Source organism: Leucoraja erinacea, chromosome 10, assembly GCF_028641065.1.
Source record: "Leucoraja erinacea ecotype New England chromosome 10, Leri_hhj_1, whole genome shotgun sequence".
Lineage (NCBI taxonomy): Eukaryota > Metazoa > Chordata > Chondrichthyes > Rajiformes > Rajidae > Leucoraja > Leucoraja erinaceus.
The window spans coordinates 48,164,379-48,185,105 of record NC_073386.1 but is presented as its reverse complement, the minus strand read 5'-3'; the positions used below and the strand labels follow the sequence as shown (position 1 = coordinate 48,185,105).

The 20,727-nt window shown below is 39.6% G+C and overlaps 1 protein-coding gene across 1 annotated transcript in view; it reads left to right on the top strand.

Moving 5' to 3' along the window:
- Positions 1-20,727, top strand: part of hmcn1 (hemicentin 1) — a 376,776-nt gene that overhangs the window by 73,975 nt on the left and 282,074 nt on the right. Inside the window, 2 exon segments of the mRNA XM_055642165.1 lie at positions 14,334-14,505; positions 17,009-17,115. Of these exon segments, the coding sequence (XP_055498140.1) occupies positions 14,334-14,505; positions 17,009-17,115 (279 nt within the window).

The following is a 20,727-nucleotide window of genomic DNA, read 5'->3' as shown; positions in this document are numbered from 1 at the left end:
TCTCGCTCCATGCGACGATGTATTTACACGCATGCGGGCTGGTGGGTTCTTCACATAGTCTCGTCACAAGACTTCGAAATAAAATTTATAATGGGCCTCATCGCTCCTTTTACCACCAGTTTATTTTCTATGGAAACATTTTGGTGGGAATGCCAGAGTGATGGTGGAGGCAGATACAATAGTGGCATTTAAGAGGCTTTTAGAGAGTAACACAGGGGTGCAAAAAAAAATAGGGATATGGATCATGCAAATGCAGATGAAATCAGTTTAACTTTGCACCAAGTTTGGCACAAACATTCCTGTGCTGTACTGTTCTTTGTTCCTTGCTCACCCATTCTCTTTGCCCATTTTCTATTTCTTTCCCCTACTCAATTTATTATATTCTGCCTAATTCTCTTAAATTATTCACCGTGATGGATAGTGCTCTTGACCCAATGTTACTAATGTGAATGAACGTTGCCACTGAGATTTTTATTTGGTTGTAAGTGTAGAGGTTTAATGGAGTCTAATCAACCTTGCAACAATGCAAACTAACTTTTGAAAAGTTTTGTGACGTACTGCTCAGAATTTAATTGCTATTGCATTATTTTTTTAATACTAATTGTGTTGTATTTTTTTAATCCCTCTATTGTTTACATCAATCTTTTATTTTCGTCACTCTAATTTTTTTGGTCCTGGATTTAACATTGAATTTGCTTCTTACCATTCACGTGCTTGTTCCCTTTTCACTTCAGACTGTTGTTCATGAAACACGGCTTCATCAGTATTTTGCTGTGAACCACTTTGGGGAAATTGATCTCTGCTCTTCAAATTCTATTCCAAATTAGGATTGTAATTATAAAAGCTGCATTTCAAATCATTTGTTTTTTTGATATAACTGTACGTCTTACTTTACAATACTTTTCTTCTTGCCTCTTCCCCATTTTGGAAGCCTGTGAATCAAGGAGACCCAGTTTCCTCATTCTGTTCACGTAGGTCCTTGTGTAGTGATTGCTGCTTTCCTCTCTGAGTTCATAGTCTCATAATTAAATAGGCAACAATGTCTCTAATGGATGGGAGGTACTGTTGGCTTATTGATTAATGGAGGTTTCTCTACCATTCTGTTTTTCTCCCTCCACCATGCAAGCAACATGGATATAAATTGAACTAACGGTACTGATTAAGCATGGCTCCATTTCAGTATGCAAAAGAAATTTGTGCATAAATGTAACAAATTTCTTGTGGATCCAGAACCATTATCTGTTTTTTCCTTCTTTACCCAATTATTGCGGTTCATTGTCGGTACACGTTCAGAAATCTTTCACTTCAGGAAATGCTTTGAATGAATGTCCAGATGTTACTAATATGCTCCATTGCATGTACATTGAACATGTATTGACATATGAAGATTCCTGCGCAGAACCTGAAGAAGAAATGGAATGATCGCAAAAGAGAACCTTGGGAACAAATGTTGATACAATCTTTAATCAAATGAATGTGTTGAACGAATCCAAGGAAAACATTATACTTCCATTTTTGTGGTTTACTTTTTGTGACAAAGAATGTCGCTTTGGTTAGTTTGGCAGAGTATTAAGCTGAGATATAGAACATATTTCATCAAAGTGCCCTGAAACACAAACATATTATTTATCATGTTAAGAAGCTTAATACTCTTTCGATTAAAACCATATTCTTTCTCCTGGCAAAGTAAATGGAGATAGAAAAATAAATATGATCAAAACTTGGAATTAATTAATATGAGAACATCTGAAAATGTTCAGATATTTAGTGTGCAACAGCAAGTGACAAAGAACCCCTGTGTGGCTAGAAATGTGAATCAGTTTATATAATTGATATAAAGGCAATGTACCTTTGCAACAAAAATATTGTTTGAGCCCTGAGGTTTAGGCTGAAATTGGTTGCATTGTTGTCAAAAACGAATTTCAAATCTGTGGCTGAGATGGTTTAGGAGTGAATGGGTTGTTAAATCTGTTGAAAGTGACAAAATGTTAAAGAAATGAAACACTAACCCATCAAGCTCCACATTTATCTTGAGTTCATCTGCCCAACTTTCTCAAAAGGCGGGTTGGCAAATTCAGTATATATTGTCGAGTTTAACATGCGGTGTGCAGGTTCCTGGAGCTTCCTGAAATTCTGCAATGAGTTGGTATATGGGGGGAGGCTGAAGAGTTGACAGGCCGATCCAGCAAGATATCCTACAAGCACTCAGCTGCTTTCTTCAATGTTTCTCTGAAAGACTCCTCTCAGATGTTGTCTTGTTATTTGTTATGATTTGGTCCAACTTTGTGTATGATGACATTCACTATCTGTGGTTTGGAAGCATCCACTTGCTAACTGGGATTTCCAGCTCCCCAGGGCTACTCACATTGGGTGCTGTTCATGGTGCCAAATGACAGATCCTAGGCTAGCATTCTGATGCACAGCTACAAAAGAATCAACAGAAGGAGCAGCCTGCTCCTTGTAATCCTGGAGTTCCACAGTGCATTGGTTCTGTGCAGAATGGTGGCATGGTAGCGCAGTGGTAGAGTTGCTGCTTTACAGTGCCAGAGTCCTAGGTTTAATCCTGACCACGGTGCTATCTGGACGGAGTCTGCAGAAGGGTCGCAACCCGAAACACACCCATTCCTTCTATCCGGAGATGCTGCCTGTCCCGCTGAGTTACTCCAGCATTTTGTGTCTATCTTCAGTTTGTACGTTCTCTCCTTGACTACGTGGGTTTTCTCGGGTGTTCCGGTTTCCACCCACACTCCATAGACGTACAGGTTTGTAGGTTAATTGGCTTTGGTAAAAACAATTAATTGTCCCATGTGTGTAGGATAGCGCTAATGTATGGGGATCACTACTCGCTGCGGATTTGGTGGGCCGAAGGGCTTGTTTCCATGCTGTATCACTAAACTAAACTAAAGTCCAGCTCAGAAGCAAAACTACCTCAGTTGTGTAGGCAGAGTGTGAGTTTACTTCCTTGAACAGCGACATCAGAGGGGGCTCATTGTTTCATGTCAGGTAGCGGCAAAGACTTGGCCAATACTCATTGCCTGCTGCATCCTGGTGATCGTGCTCCAGTTGCGACTGCCAGTGAATGCCACTTCTTTGCCATGGGATACTTTGCCAGGTGTTGCAGATTCCTGCCGCTATCAAACAATAAGGCATCAGGCAGGTGCATGATATCTAGTTTACTTATGCCACCAAATTGCAGCTGTAGGAAACAAGATGATCTCCCTAAGCATGTGTGAAATACTCCAAGACAATAATTGAGCTGAGGGAATGCTTTGGATATTAGAAAAATGTGGAGGGAATCCTAGGGGTGAGTCAGTTGGTGTTGTGCAAACAGCTCAATTTCTATTCTACCCACTACGTCAATGCATTCAGAATAATTGTCCTCGTGCAAGGTCTTGGCCACTCCTCCGTTTGTTTCTTAGTTTGTTTTTTGCTCCAAATTTGTTTATTTGCTCCAAAATACACAATGAACCAACCAGTAAATAATTAGAAAAAATGCGGGAGAAATTAAATACCATCATGAGAACCTTAGTATTAGTCAAGCAGGTAGGGCTGAAGATTGGACCTGCTGGTGTTCATCCTACAAGAAATATCTACAGAGATTCCAAAACTCCAGTTTCCAGAGATGTCCGAGAGGATCAGAAGTCTGTCACCTGAATCATTCATGATTGGAAGCCAGAAGTTTGTAACTACAGGATGCTTACCTAATGAGTTATTGGAAAAATGTTAGGATCAATTATTGAAATGATAATAGCAATACATTTGAAAAATCATGATCCAATTATGCAGAATCAGCATACCTTCAGAAAGGAAAATCTGTGACAAATGTGTTATAGTTATTTGCTGAAGCACCAACTGGAGTGTAATGTTTTAAAAGGCAATCACAAGGTGCCACACTCATTTTGTAAGATGAGAGTTCATGGCGTTGGAGGTTGCATATTAGCATGGTTGCAGTATTGGCTAACAAACAGCAAGTAACAAGAAGATTTAACCAACCAATCCCCATCTACTAATACTCTCCTCCGCCTAACGGAGCTGGTCCTTACCCTTAACAACTTTTCATTTGAGTCCTCTCATTTCCTCAAAATACAAGGCATTGCTATGTGCACGCGCATGGGCCCGAGCTATGCCTGCCTCTTTGTAGGGTACGTCGAATAATCTTTGTTCGAGGTGTACCATGGCCCTATCCCCAAACTCTACCACCGCTACATCGACGACTGCATTGGTGCTACCTCCTGCACCCGCACACAACTCACTGACTTCATCCATTTCACCACTAACTTCCATCCGGCACTCAAATACACTTGGACCATTTCCGACATTTCCCTACTATTTCTAGACCTCACTATCTCCATCGCAGGTGATAAGACTACTGACCAACATCTACTATAAACCCACTGACTCCCATGGCTATCTGGACTACATTTCTTCCCACCCTGCTTTCTGTAAGAACTCCATCCCCTACTCCCAATTCCTCAGTCTACGCCGCATCTACACCCAGGATGAGGTGTTTCCACACCAGGGCATCGGAGATGTCCTCATTCTTCAGGAAACGGGGGTTCCCCTCTTCTACTATAGATGAGGCTCTCACCAGGGTCTCTTCTATACCCCATAACTCTGCTCTCGCTCCCCATCACCTCACTCGTAACAAGGGCAGAGTCCCCCATGTCCTCACCTTCCATCCTACCAGCCGTCACATACAAGAAATAATCCACCGTCATTTTCGCCACCTCCAACGGGATCCCACCACACCACATCTTCCCATCTCCTCCCCTGTCTGCTTTCCATAGAGACCGCTCCCCCTGGTCAATTTGTCCCTTCCCACCCAACCCCAATCCCCCTCCCCCTCTCCTGGCACTTTCCCTTGCAACCGCAGGAAATGCTACACTTGTCGCTTTACCTCCCCCTTTGACTACTTTCAAGGACCCAAGCAATCTTTCCAGGTTCGGCAAAGGTGTCCAGGTGTCAGCTGCTCTACATCGGTGAGACCAAGCGTAGGCTTGGAGATCGCTTCGCTCAACACCTCGCAATAACCAACCTGATTTACCTGTGGCTCAGCACTTCAACTCCCCCTCCCATTCCGAATCCAACCTTTCTGTCCTGGGCCTCCTCCATGGCCAGAGTGAGGCCCACCGTAAATTGGAGGAGCAGCACCTCATATTTTGCTTGGGTAGTTTACACCCCAGCCGCATAAACATTGACTTCTCTAATTTCAGGTGGTCCCTGCTTTCTTCTCCCCCTCGAAGTTCTCCCTCAGCCCACTGTCTCCACCTCTTCCTTTCTTCTCCCCCCACCCTCACATCAATCTAAAGAAGGGTCTTGACCCGAAACGTCACCTATTTCCTTCGCTCCATAGATAATCGCCAGGGTACGATTTGTCCTTGATTATGCTGGTGGCCTTGCCCAGGCAGCGTGAGGTGTAAATGGAATCAATGGAAGGGAGGTTTGTGCGATGGTCTAGGCTGCATCCACAATCCTCTGCAATTTCTTGCGGCCTTGGATGGAGCTGTTCCCAAACCATGCTATGATGCATCCGGATAAAAACCTGTAGAGGTTGGTGAGAGTTATTGGGGACGTGCCGAACTTCCTAAGCCTTCTAAGGAAATAGAGGCATTGGGTCAGTTTCCGGTTGACCTGTAGCCAGAAATAGCCATTAGAGCCATACAGCATGGAAAGAGGCCCATCAGCCCAACTTGCCTATGCCAACTAAGAATCGCCATCTGCACCAATCCCACATGCCCTTGTTTGGCCCATATAATTCTAAACCTTTCCTATCCATGTACTTGTCCAAATGTATTTTAAATGTTGTTATAGTGCCTGCTTAAGTGCTGTTATAGTACCTGCCATTACATGTTCTTCTGCATCCTATTGATGATGCCATTTGAATAATTTATTCAAACTATTGGAATACAAGCACCTCTAAATAGTTAAGTGATACGCTGTAAGTACTGTTGAGATAACGTTTAACTTCTAAATATGTTTTTCCATAATGGCCAAGTTGTGGCGTGGCCTGCTTGATCAGGAATGTGGAATGTAATGCTATGTTCTAGACCAATAATAAAGGTCAGCTGTTGGCCGGTTTGCCAAGTCCAATGTTCGTGATCCCATGTATAATTTACATATTCAGGAATGTTCCATTTACAAATTGTGGTTGCGTTCTGGAACATATTATTGTGAATTTGGGTTTTGCCGATTGTCTCTAAATTGGATTAGGTACTTAATACATAAACAAAGTAAAAACAAAACTGCAGGGCAATATTTTTAGAAGCATTCGTTTCAATATAGAGATAATTGTAGCAAAAAAAGTAAAATTGAAGAAGGTGAGGGCCAGCTTCTTTCATGTGAAGGTCACATTTTGGTTCATATCTGGTGTTCTTGACTTTATTTTTAAGGATTTGAACTCAAGCTTTGAGATCATATTTAATGGAGACGGATTACTGAGAGGGTAAACAGTTTCCGTTGTTTTGGAATAAAATAATTTAAAGGAGGGCCTATAATAATGAGATATCTTCACTATATGTACTAGCTTTTGTTCTTATACATCTATGTCCAAGTGCATTCCTTTAATAGATTGTAAGATAGACCAATAGATAGGTGGGTTAGTTATTTTTGCACTCATGCAGCAGATGAATTAATAAAATAATGATGACAACAATGTCAATGGTCACACTTGTTGCAATCGCTCTTAGAACATAGAACATTGCAATACAAGAACAGACTCTTCGGCCCACAATGTTTGTGTCGAATATGGTGCTAAGAACATAATTTATCCAGCTGCACATAATTCATATCCCCCCATTTCCTGCATATCCATATGTCTATCCAAAAGTCTTTTAAATGACACTAATGTATCTGCTTCAACCACCACCTACAGCAACGCCTTCCAGGCACTCCCCATCCTCTGTGTAAAAAAAAAACGCACCACGCATCTTCTTTAAACATCGCCCCTCTCATCTTAAATACCCTTTGGTATTTGATTTTTTTAAATCCTAGAAACCTATCTATGCCTCATAATTTTATATATCCTTTTCATGCTCAGCACAGACCAAGGAATCGGCATCTTGGAAGCCTTAGATAGTGGAAGTTTAGTAGCCAATCCACAGACACATTTTTATTAGTCTTCTCTAGCAAATATAAACTCCATCTGAGATCCATATTAACTATTTATTTGATACATTGCATACTACTCATTAATGTGTTTCTGTCTCTTTAATTTCACACTGTCTCATTTTCCCAAATTCTCTACCTGCGATTCTCTTAAAATATCACCCTCTTCCTACCTTTTCTTCTCTCATCCAGATTCATTGGTCTGTTTCTCTGCTCTTTTGCCAAACAAATGGCCTGTCCCACTGTACGAGGTAATTCAAGAGTTCTCCAAAGTTTTCCCCTGATTCGAACTTGAAGAATGTCCGTAGGAGTTCGTGGATGTCTCGTAGCAGCTCGGACGAGTAACGGTAGGTACTCGGGAATCCGGTATCCGGTAAAATCCAGTAAACTCGTGACGTTTTTTCAACACTGTGAAAAATGTCCACGAGTAAAAAAATATTCGTGACGAAAAAAATGGCTACTTTTTACTCGTACGAGCCGCTACGAGACATCCACAAACTCCTACGGACCCGCTACGGACATTCTCCGAGTTCGAATCAGGGGAAAACTCGGGAGAACTCTTACAGTGGGACAGGCCCTTAACTCTCTTTGCCTCTGTCTCGTGGCAAGTCACGCTGATTTTTATCACCCAATATCCCTGATGTCTCCCCCACTATGCCAATATTTTTCACATACTTTGGAGTTTTGTCCCTCCATCCTCTGCACCGTCACCTATTTCCACCCTTGCACCATCGGTATCTCTAGGCCTACCTGCCCATATTCACCACCAGGCATTGGCCTCTTCCTTCTGGTCCTGGCTACATTTCTGAACCTGTTTCTCGCCATGCCCTGGTTGCATACCTGCATCCTGACAGTTGCCTCCATTCCCAATTATTTTGGGTCAGCAGAAGCTGCCATTATGCTGTGGGCCTTGCAAGGAAGCTGCAGAGTATTGAGGCAAGTATGGTATTATTAAAGATGCTGGTTTTTGGCCAAGATGTTAGAGCAGCATACTGCTTTTCAGTGAGATGTAAAACATATCATGATGCTGTTTGGAGGCAAACAGAAAACCTTCCTGTTGTTTTTAGTCAATATTTCTTTCTTATTCAATGCATCACCAAAAATTGATTACATGGCAGTTAATTTATTTGCTAGTGCACCTTACTCTATCATTTTTTTCTTCTGACTCTTTGCTTAAAAAAAATTTGCATTGGAATTTGAAGTGTCTTGTGAAGATAAAGTGTTAAATACATGTGTGTTCTATTTTCAAAGAATGTCAAAACTTCAGACGTGGTAGTAATAATAATTGCTGAATATTTTGAATCTTGCTTGAGAATGGCACTGTTAAGGTAGGATGCTTCAGATTTGCTTTACACCCAAGATTAGATTGCCATATTTTAAACAATGATGATTCAATAAAAGGTTTTACTAGAAGAATAAGAAGAAACATGTGCTCAGCCCCACAGACAGTGGGCCACCACAGTTTGTGCTGACTATGCATGTGACCTGTTATTTGTTCTAGCCTGCACTTTACCGTAAAAACTAAATGCTTTTCGATTTGACAAATGATTTGCTTTGCTGAAAATTATGGTATATTTTAATGTCATTTAAAGCAATTTTCTGTAAACCTTGGGCAGCTCATTGACATATTTGATGAATGATTTCACATTTTAAGCAATTATGGCAATTCATCACTGTGAGCACCATTTGTGTTCTAGAATCCCTTTTGATTACTGCAAGACTTTGCATGAACAGAAACCTATCAGCAAACCAGGAATGAACAAATTTAACAAAATAATCAAAATAGACTTTTTTTTTAAAGGTATGAAAAATCTTGATTTCATTTAATTAATTATCAGGCAGTATGTGGCTTGCATCATTCATTCCTTAGCAAAAATTGCCTCCAGAACCTGTGAAAATTAGGTATAAAAAAAATAATCAAAACAAGGTGGTTCCTTTCTTCAACTTCAGCCTGTGTAAAATCTGATAAAGCTAAGATCAATAGTTTGTGTCCTGAACAAATCAATTGTTCATTTTAATACATATATATTAACCATCATATATTTGCATGTCCAAAATCATCATTTAAATGCTTTTTCAACAAACAATTGGAAATTCAATAGGAATCCAACATTCTTAATGCTGATAAAATTAACTCAAAAGGACCAATTCAGAGCTATTTGAACTCAGTGACTGCCTACTTGAGCGAGTCCTATTTGCACCATATCCCTTTAAACCTTTCGTATCTATATACCTCTCTAAAAGCCTCTACAGATTCCTCTGGTAGCTCGTTCCGTATATGTCAATCCTGGCTGTGTGGAATAAGCTGTCCCTCTGGTCCCTTTAGATCATTCTCCTCTCACCTCAAATCTATGCCTTGTTGTTTTAGATTCCCTGACCATGTGGAAACAAATATTCATTGATCCCCCTCATGATTTTACATATTTCTGTAAGGTCACCCCTCAACCACATTTGCTCCAGAGAAACATGCCCCAGTCTATCCAGCCTGTTCTTATAACTTGAGCCTTCCTGACCTGGTAACATCCACGTAAATCTTTTCTGCTTCTTTTCAGCTTAATGACATCCTTCATATGATTGGGCAACCAGAACTTTTGTAACCAGAACATTACTCCAAGTGCCATCTCACCAAAGTTGACCAAACAATTGTATCAATTTCTAGATTATGCTCTCATAATTTGAGCCTTGATTCTTTTTAGTTTAAATGTTTCAAAATATTCAATTGCATGTACCATAGATTTCCTTGGTTTATAACTATCTTTTTCCAGTAGATTAGGGTAGCCTACAATCCAACAAAATGAACATTGTATTCTCTAATTTCCAATTTCTGGTAAACCAAACCCCACTCCCTCCTGATCAGGACCAAGGTCCTTTCATACACACTTTTCTTTACAATCCACCCCCACTCCCATTCCTTTCCCTTCCTCTGCCTACACCTTCTGCTTATCATTCACATCTACCCATTCCAGGCATGTTCTTCCTACACCCCCCTTCCATCCTTTCTGCTGCTTCTACATTTCACTCCTCACCTTTGTTTGTTATCAGATTCCATCATTGGTTGCTCTTTGCCTTCTCCAGCAGCAAGCGCCCTATTAAGAGTGAGTCACAATCATATTTTGGAAATCAAAGGGACTCCATCTTCTCAGGCAGGATGCAAACTGTGCAGCATGAATGCTATCGTTTTATCCAGTGACTATGACAGAGGCTCCTGAGGTTTAGCAATGAAAGCCTGCATGACACCAAAGATATGTTTGGACACAAATTAACTTAAACAATTAATCTGAATTTGAGGAGAAACTGATCTTCACCATTGCTCCTACATAAACCTCATCCACAGATCATCAATTGGTTGATGTGAATCCCATGTTCAATCTAATCATGTTTAATCCAAATTATCAACCCTAGAATGTACACAACACAATAATTTAAGACTATTAAAATGTTTATTACTTAAATTTGCAGCTTTCACTTGCAAAATCTCCATTTACAGCTGCCAGCTGCATCCACGACTATTCAGTATGATGCATGAAACAGAATTGCTGAGTTTCTTCCATCTTCAGTTCAGTAAAATCCTAAATCAATCAACTGCAGAGTTGGCAGCTGCAGACCCCATATGATTAATTGAAAATGTTACTGATGTCCCTTTGGACTCTGTCAAATTCTTTGTGCGGCATGGTGTCATTTGCAATGTGACTTTCTCACTTTCCCTGGAGTAAATTAACTTCTGACATGTAGCAAGATGGGAATAAATTAGTGCATAATGATGATGTGCTGGCCATTTGCATCAATTTAAACTGTCCTGGCTCACCTGTATAAATTGAATTAATAGTCCCACTGCAGAATGCATGTTTTTAAAAGAAGTCAGAGACCAAGAGGTCACAGCCAGCTTTGCACTTCAGTGCTGGTTCTGGTTACTGTAACAATTCACTAGCACAGAGTTAGTTCTGCTTAAGTATTAAGCCACAGAAATTGAAAAACCTGCGAGGAATTTCTAGAGAAAGAAAAGCAGAGCTTTTGTTGTTTGCAAGTTGTCCAAGTGCAGTAATAATTGTTGAGTTCTTTAAGAGTCTGAGTAAATGTGATGCTTTGAAGTTTTACAAAGCTTCCATTGCTATGCTCACTGGCACTGACATGGGTTATTGCAGCTGATTTTCAATTTATTGAACAGATATTCAGTTTCATGTAATGATAGCACTGAGTTGAAACATCTCCCAACATTGATGTATGGGCTTTTCAAAATGCTCAGTTGGAGCTGGCATGTTGCTGTAACTAAATCATCTCTCTGCACCAAATGTATTTTAAATGTACGCTTCAATCTGCAATGAAAGTAACTTATGGCAGATATAATTCAAGCTGGGATTTGAAGTATTGTATATTCATGGATTTTAACAGATGTCAGGCAGGCCAGTTGGAGAAGTCTTTGCCTGTGGAACTGAAATCTATTTCTTCAGATTGGTCCAGAAGGTGGCATTCAAGGGTCAGGCCTTAAATGTTTTTTGATGTTGATCAAGTTGAGTAAGGTGGCAGGTAAGCAGATTATTGTTATGCAGCGGTGAGGCTCAGGTATGAGTTGGGCTCCGTGTTCTGCGATGTAGTTGGGGAAGTTCTGGCCTCCAAAATCTTGACATGAAGCTTGTTGGCTCTGACCAATGGGCCCAAATGAGGAAACCAAAAAAACTGCTTTCTTCGTGGATTTTATTTTTATCAGCTTCCAAAATTGATAATTATTGGCTGGAGAATACTTTAGAACATTGAGGTTGTGAAAAGAGTTTTATAAAAGCAGATTTGTTATTAATTATTTTTTCTATTGTTAATATTAATATCCAGCTGCAAACTGTTACCAAAATAGTCCTATAGTATGTTAAATGATACTGATTTAATCATCCTCAAATTGTTGCACAATTATTCCATTATCAGTGGATATATCAAACTCTCCAGAGTTTTTTTTCCCACTGAATTTTCTATTAACAGACACTGATCCTCACAGGAAGCAACTATCTTTTAGGATGAAACATTAAACCAATGTGATAAAAATGATTTTCAAATGCTGGTTTATACCAAAGATGGATACAAAATGCTGGAGTAATTCAGCGGGTCAGGCAACATCTCTGGAGAAAATACCAATAGGTAACATTTTGGGTCGGGACTCAAGAAGGGTCCTACTCCTAAATGTCACCTATCCATTTTCTCCAGAGATGCTGATTGACCTGCTGAGTTATTCCAGCATTTTAGGTCTATCTTTTACATTAAACCAATGTTCTGTGGAAATTCACCACTAGTTTTGCCAACAAAATCAGTGATTACATTACAAAATAAATTTGTGGATGAAAAATCACTTTGCTAGGTCTTGAGATCAAGAGTCTTTCATCAACTCCATAACAAAATGAATTGCTCAGATAGATGTCTTTGTGACTGACCTATTTGTGACCACACTCCTTTGGACTTGCTGAGAGGGAATTGCTGAGTCACCACAGTTTCTGATAGAACAGATATCTCAAAATCACGAGAAGAATAGATCGGATAGATGCACAGAGTCTTATGCCCATAGTACGGGAATCGAGAACCAGAGGATATAGGTTTAAGGTTAAGGGAGAAAGATTTAATAAGAATCTGAGGGATATTTTTTTCACACAAAGGGCAATAGGTGTATGGAACAAACTGCCAGAGGAGGTAGTTGAGGCAGGTACTATTGCCTCAACATTTAAGAAACATTTTGGCAGGTACATGGATAGGACAGGTTTAGATGCCTACGGGTGGTGGGACTGGTGTAGATGGGACATGTTGGTCGGTGTGGGCAAGTTGGACTGAAAGACCTGTTTCCACACTCTATGACTATGTGAAATAATTTTTAAGGACAGAATCTGCTTCCAGATAATGTTTTAATTCTTGGATTTAGCAAAGCTAAGATCCTATGATTGAAAGAAAAGGTTGCCAATTAATGTGCTTTTTTGTCCAAAAGCATGTCTTTCATTTGTTGCCCCAAGAAAAGTCTGCAATAGTCTAAACTTCCAGTCATAATCATACTGTATTAGCCAAGTATGTTTTGCAACATATGAGGAATTTGATTTGCCATACAGTCATACCAATAAAAAGTAACAAAATATACAAAATACATTTTAACATAAACACCCACCACAGCGACTCCTCCACATTCCTCACTGTGATGGAAGACGAAAACAAAGTTCAATCTCTTCCCTTCTTTGTTCTTTGGGGCACTCGAGCCTTCCATTGACGGGACGATCTTGCCTTCCATAGCCGGCTGTCGGGCCCTCCGCGTTGGGGTGATCAAGCTCCCGCATTGGGGGGATCTCAGCTCCTCGTGCCGGGCAATCGGACCCAGGGTCGGGGCTAGTCGAACTTCCTGCAACTTTGGAACTTCCCGACATCAGTCTCTGCCCGAGACTGCAGGCTCCTCAATGTTAAAATCCGCAGGCCACAGTTGGAGCGTCGATCCCAGGCAAGGGATCGCAGGCTCCAATGGTAAGTCCATGTCCCCATGGTGGGGCTCAAAGTCTGTCTCGAGCAAGGCCTCCAGCCCCATGATGTTAGGCCACAGAGCGACCGGAGATACGATCCAGAAAACAGTCGCATCTCTGGCAAGGTAAGAGATTGGGGAAAAAAGTTTCCCCTGACCCCCACCTCCCACCCCCCGACACGAAACAAACCAGAGAACATTAACACATACTTTTTAAAACAAGCTAAAAATAACAAAAAAGACAAAAAGACAGACAGGCCATTGGCGAGGCTGCCATCGTTGACTGTGCCACCCGGCGGACAGTTCCTGGAATAACTAGTAGTAGCAGTAGTAGTAGTAATAAAGGGCAGAAAGATCCTGTCATGGAAATAGAAAATGCAAGAAATACTCAGCAGATCAGGCCGTAACTTTGGAGATAGAAACACAAATAGGCCGAATGGCTTATTTCCACGCTGCATCTCTAAACTAAAAACTAAACTGTGTTTGAGTGTTTAGATGGTGGGTAACGTTGCTTTTGTATGACCTGTGGTTGCATGGGCAGATGCAATGAGAAGGAAAGTGATTGTTAGTGGAGATGGGAGAATCAACCAAAATGTTGCAGAGGGAATGGTCCCTATGGAAACCTGAAAGGGGAGAAGGTATATCTGATGATGACATCAAGTTGAATATAGAGGCTATGATTTTTTACTTTCCCCATAAATTGCACATTCCTCTTTGTATGGGATTATTGTTTTCATTTTCTCTCTTTCTGTTGCAGGTTCTGAAATGGGTAAAAGAAGCAGTCCAAGCATCCAAAGTTCATCTGCTTTCCACAGACCATGCCGTACAGTCCATAAACACCTGGCAAATTCCCTTTGATCCCAGTCTCCGAGAGGTGACAGTGTCTCTCAGTGGTCCTGCCCCTTTTATTGAGATCCAGGATCCTTCAGGTATGGTCCTTCAATATTAATTAGATTATTGAACACAATGAATGAACAAGACTAATTCTATACGATTATTAGAAGCAACCATTTTGTCAATGTCACAATGTATTCTATTGCCATTTTGATCAATATTACACATCAAAAGACAGATTCTACATATTTCACTCTTCTGGTGTTTTTCTGAATTGACAGGAATTGACTCGGGTGTAAAATAAATAGTTAAATATTATCTGAAAGTTTATATTGCTTCAGGCGAGATCATGACAAAATGGGCAATAACAAGTATTTTTGCACATCACAGCAACTGATTAAAAACACCTCTATGTCAGCCGTATGTGGAACTTAGAAGCATAGAAAAAGAAAAATAGGTGCAGCAGTAGGCCATTCGGCCCTTCGAGCCAACATTGCATTTCAATATGATCATGGCTGATCATCTAAAATCAGTACCCCATTCCTGTTTTTGCCCCATATCCCTTGATTCCTTTAGCCCTAAGAGCTAAATCTAACTGTTGAACTTCATTAAGTAAATCAAATAAATATTTATTTAGTGATAACTAAGAATAGGGAATGTACAAAAGGACTACCTTATCTGACATGTTAATTTTCCCATACGAATCATAATCTTTTTTCCACTTTGATTAAAATGAAACAGGGATCCCAGTAGGGGTGAGGTGTCAATTAATTGCTCAGGTAACTGAATAATATTGAGAACAAAAGCTAAGTGTTCTCAGTAATTTTTTAACCACCATTTGGTTTTGTGTCCTCTTTAACTTGTCTAGATGGATATTGCAGTTAGTGGTAAAAAAAAATAATATAGGAGCATGTCCTTAAGTTTTTTTTATGGAAAAGTGGTGAAATATTTGAGTGTTAATGAACTTGCGTTTCTTCTAAAAGTGTTGGACAACAAATATAGTTTATCTCAAGGCATTTCTAGAATTTTTAGTTTAACCTGTAGCATTTGGAAAACCCAGATGAAGTCTCTCAATGCATTAATGTGCCATGCACATTAGGTCCTGCTTGTGCACCAGTATCGTCTTAACTAAAACCTAGAGTGAAGATAGACATTAATGACTGCAAGAAAAATAGGGTTGCTATAGCAGGTCTCCGTCTCAATATCCCAGTCATTATTCCCTCATAATGACTGGGGAATGCAAGTGGCATGGATGGGGTCGAATTAGTGTCCAGGAAAGATTTCTGAAACGACATGTAGATGGTCTACTAGAGGGGAAGCAACACTGGACCTCTTGACAATGTATCAAAGCAAGTGACTGAAGTGTTGGTGGTGAAGCACTTTGGGAATAGTGACAATAATTCTAAGAGTTTTAAAATATTTATAGAAAAGGGTAGGATAGGTCCACATGTTAAAGTCCTAAATCGAGGCATGGCAAGTTTTGAAGGCATTGGACACAAACTTGCAAAGTTTGTTTGGGGGTGGCTATTTGCAGGTAAAGGGATATCCAGTAAAAGTGAGATTGGGAGAGTCAAGGAACAGCATGTACCTGCTAGAGTGAAGCGAATCTGAAATTTGGCAGCAATAGGGAACCTTGGTTAATGAGGGGTATTAAGGCACTGGTCGGGGAAAAGAAGGAGGTGTTTATCCGGTAAATCCCCTGAGGAGTGTCAGAGAAGTAAGAGTACATTAAGAGGGATATCAGAAGGCATGAATAGGTCATGAAATAGCTTTGGCAGATGTGGTTAAGGCCAATCTTATGAGATTGTATGTATGTTATAAGCAAAAGGATAACTAGGGAGAGAATAGAACCCTTTAAGGATCAATGTGGTCATCTTGGAGTGTAGCTACAAGAAATGGGCAAGCTGTTAAATGAAAAGTTTGAAACTATTTACTGTGGAGAAGGTAAAGGTGGCCAAGGAATTTCAAGGAAACCACTAGTAATATATTGGAATATGTCCACATTACAAAAGAGGAGGTGCTAGCAGTCTTAAGACATCGTCAAATGGATAAATCCCTAGGACATGATCAATGCAGGCTCGTACATTGTGGGTAGGTGACGATAAAATAGTGGGGCCCTGGCAGATGTATTTGCATCATATTTAGCCATAGGTGAAGTACCAGAAGACTGGAAGTTGGCTAGTGTGCCATTATTTAAGAAGGTCAGCACGAACAAACCATGAAACTACAGACCAGTGAGCCTAACATTAGTGATGGGAAGGTTACTGGAGGAGATTCTGAAAGTTAGGATCTACCAACATTTGGAAATCATAGACTGATTCAGGATAGTTAGTATGGTTTAGTACACGGAAAATCAGATGTCATAAAATTGATTGATCTTTTTTAAAAGATGAACACAAGGATTGCTGAAGGCAATGTGTTTAACATTGTCAAATGAACTTCAGCAAGGCCTTTAACAAGGTCCTGTAAAAAACATTATTAATATTTTTAACAGAATGGTAATTGTTTTTGTTTTAGTGGAATACTATTCGCAGTTTTATTGCAATCATTTATCAAGAATACAACATTTCCATTGATTAAACTTTTCTTTGGATGTAGGAAAAATAATAAGGAAAGAATCTGGTCTTAATGAGCTTTTATATATCGTGAACTCTGCCAGGGTGGTTAACATCAAGGATCCAGGACCAGGACTTTGGACCATTAAGGTAATTCTTTATAGTGACAAAACATATAAAATTCTTTGAAGATTGATGTCAACCCAATATTATATAGATACTTTCTTACCACAATTACCACAGGAAGCTGGTAGATTCCCGAAGGAAACATGGAAACACAAAGCCACATTCTGTATCTAGTGGTGATGTTTGATTCTATGCATTCCCTGGGGTGAAATGATCAGTTCTACCCCTTTATTGGGCCTGGTACATTAATATGCCTTCTCATTCTTATAATAGAAGAATGGAATCCCATCTTGCCATTTCCCATATTTGTGCCATGCCTCGAGTGTCAGCAATGAAGAACATTTCTGTTGTGTTATAGGTTCGTTATTATTAATACATATGGACATTCAGGTTTCAAATATGAAGGTCCAGCATCATTGCAGCTTGACTATAGGGTAGGTTTCATTGTTAATTAGCGATGAACTAAACATCCATCATCCAATGTGGGCCAAACAGAATTTGTACATTTTTTAATACATCATTGAATGGATGAAGTCAGAAGGATTTTCTCACATGCAGTTCCGTCTCTGTCCTCTAGTATTGTTTGTTCTTTGTGACCCATAGGGACATGCTTGACATTTTTTAACTGAGTCAAGTGAAAAATTGTGTGGGAATCTTTTGTTTTGTTTTCCTCATTACCTGCCTCATTACCCATTGCGTTATTCCCATCAGGCAAAAGGTATATTCCCAAGGTAGAAAAGTGTAAAAACGCACAGCTCCAGATTCTGGTACAGTTTCTTCCCAGCTCTTATCAGGCGACTATACCATTCTACCAATAACTAGAGAGCAGTCCTGAACTATAATCTACCTCATTGGATGCCTCAGACTGTCTTTGATTGGACTTTACTGACTTTATATCTTGCACTAAACATTATTCACGTTATTCCATTTATAATGTGTCTTTACACTGTGGATGGCTCGATTGTAATCATGTATCGTCTTTCCACTGACTGGTTCGCACGCAACTAAAGTTGTTCACTGTACCTTGGTACACGGCTCAGCTGTGGTCAATATTTAGATTTTCCATTCAGAATGGCATTGTAGGTCACTAATTCATAACTACTATATTGCTAGGATTACCGGATGCTAGGATTAGGCCATAAAATGCTGGACTGCTAGGATTTCCACGTGCTGAGGCAGTGCTAGATCCAGGACAGTGCGCAATCTTGGGAGTGCTGTGCATCATATTAATGCTGGAGCTTGGAGCAGTGGTAGATTCTGGGAATGCTGTTCTAGCAATGCTGTGTGTGTTAGCAGTGCATAATCCGAGGAATATTGGCACTATGGCATCCTAACAAAACACCATTCATGTGTCTGTTTGGGTGTGTAAATAGACTGCCAGTCAATTTGCTGTAAAAACGCTGTCACAGATGAACACAATATTACAGCATCTGGAAAAGGTTCCGAGTTAGAAATCAAAAATCACGTTTGAAAAAAGTTTTCTTGTCTAGGAATCTATACAGCCATTTTTCTTCTAATGTAATGGTACATTTTTCTTCTAATGTAATTCATTCCAATTACAGGAAAAAACAACTTAATAGAGTGTTTTGTTACTTGCATTCTTGCCTTTACAAAAAATAGAACATTATTTCCTGAAACAAAGTAACGCACAGTGTGGTGCTAATTCATTATTGAAAACAGACCCTTGAGCTCTTCTTTTATTACACTGGTGTCTTTGGCTCCCAACACAAGTATCACACAGATAGCAAGAAAACCGAAATGATACTTGCCAGATATGGGAAAGGAGGTCATAAGCAAGAATCTTTTATGACTGGGTTATCCTATCTGTCAGCCTTTGTAAATGTGATCGTGTTATTATGCTATTGTTGTCTTGGAATTGGATACTGGGAAATGTCAGCATTATAACACAATTAAAAAAGCTGTAATTGAAAAAGTACACTCACATTGTACACTCACAAGTATACTCACATTGGCCCAAATTACAATTAAAACAAAGTACTTGTGCCACAATTCCAGGACAATTGCTCAATCAAGAAAACCAAGCCGAGTGTGATCGAACTATGTAACTGAATATACCAACCTATGCCAAGGACATTAAATAACTCCATAAATAGTCTGAAGAAGGGTTCCGAATGAGAAAATCACATTTCCATGTTCTCCTGAGATGATGCCTGAACTGCTGAGTTACTTCAGTGCTTTGTGTCTGTTTTTGGTAAAGCAGCATTTCCATTTCCTTGTGTCAACCATATAAATAGTATTGTGTCGGAAGGAACTACAGCCGCTTGTTTAAACTGAAGATAGACACAAAAAGCTGGAGTAACTCAACGGGTCAGACAGCATCTCTGGAGAAAAGGAATAGGTGACGTTTCAGGTCGAGACCTTTCTTCAGATTGAGAGTCAGGGGAAAGGGAAACTAGAGATATTGACGGTGATATGGAGAGATATAGAACAAATGAATGAAAGACATGCAAAAAGGTAACAATGATGAAGGGAACAGGCCATTGTTTTGTCTAATTGAATAGTATTGTTCTTTGCAGCATTTGTTTTTTTACTCTCGTTCACAAAGTGGGAGTTAACAACGGGAAATTGCTCTTCTGTATCTTAAAAAATATATTCCTAAGTTCTGAGCTCCTGGTTGAAATGTTGACTTTCTGCATTGCATTAGGGATCTCTTCATTGAGTAAATAATTTTTACTTAAATTCTGTTGCCTGCTGAAAATTTTCTGATTTTCTGATTTTGAGATTTCCTCCTACATTTCCTTAATACATCAGACAAAATTAATTACATTTGTCTTTCAATTTAGTTGTATGTGATACTACAGCTTAGTTTAATTTAAATTATTTTACTTGAGAACTATTTTGTGCAGTTCCTTCTAGATTAAAAAGATAATTTCACTGAAGGAATTGAACTTGAATGGCCCAATAGTATCCAAAAGATGTTATCTCTGCAGTACAGAAGAATAGGTGGTTTTGTTATCTTTTTTATCTATTTGCCTTTGTTATCTTTAACTCCCCTTCCCCTTTAACCTCCTTGAAGTTTGAAAGCAATTACTCTTTGAGGCTGGTTAAATAACAAGTCATAGGCAATTAGGTACATTACGAGAGTGGACAGATAAAAAGGGCCTCCTGTAAGGGCGGAGGAAGATGGCCTTAATGATAAGATATGGTGGAATATTTACGTTGAGAAGCATGTGGTTATCGCAGCTCTGCTCTGCTGTGCTGCATTTGTCAGGGTGGTGATGATGAAAGGACTGGGACTACACTTGTTCTGTAGCTAATGCACTTAGTGCCTCTCTGCTGTGAAAGGTGAAATCTTGGCTGCCTGTGATTTTTAGGAAATTTGCTGTACTGTAAAGTTTCCTGTTAATATAATTTTAAGTTTACAGTTCAAAATAGTTGCACTCAAGAATGCTCATGACCACCAAATGTTCAAGTAGATTTATGAGATGTACTTAATAAATATATCAAAGTGAAAACTCTGCCTGCTTAGAGAGCAGGGCATTAAAACCATGAGACTACCATTTAAAACAATCATTTGTCTAGAAATCTGGTTATATACTTTGTTTTGAACATTGAATTCCCCAATTTTAGGTCCTCATTTTCTGCTTGGGTAGGTTACAACCTGATGATATGAAC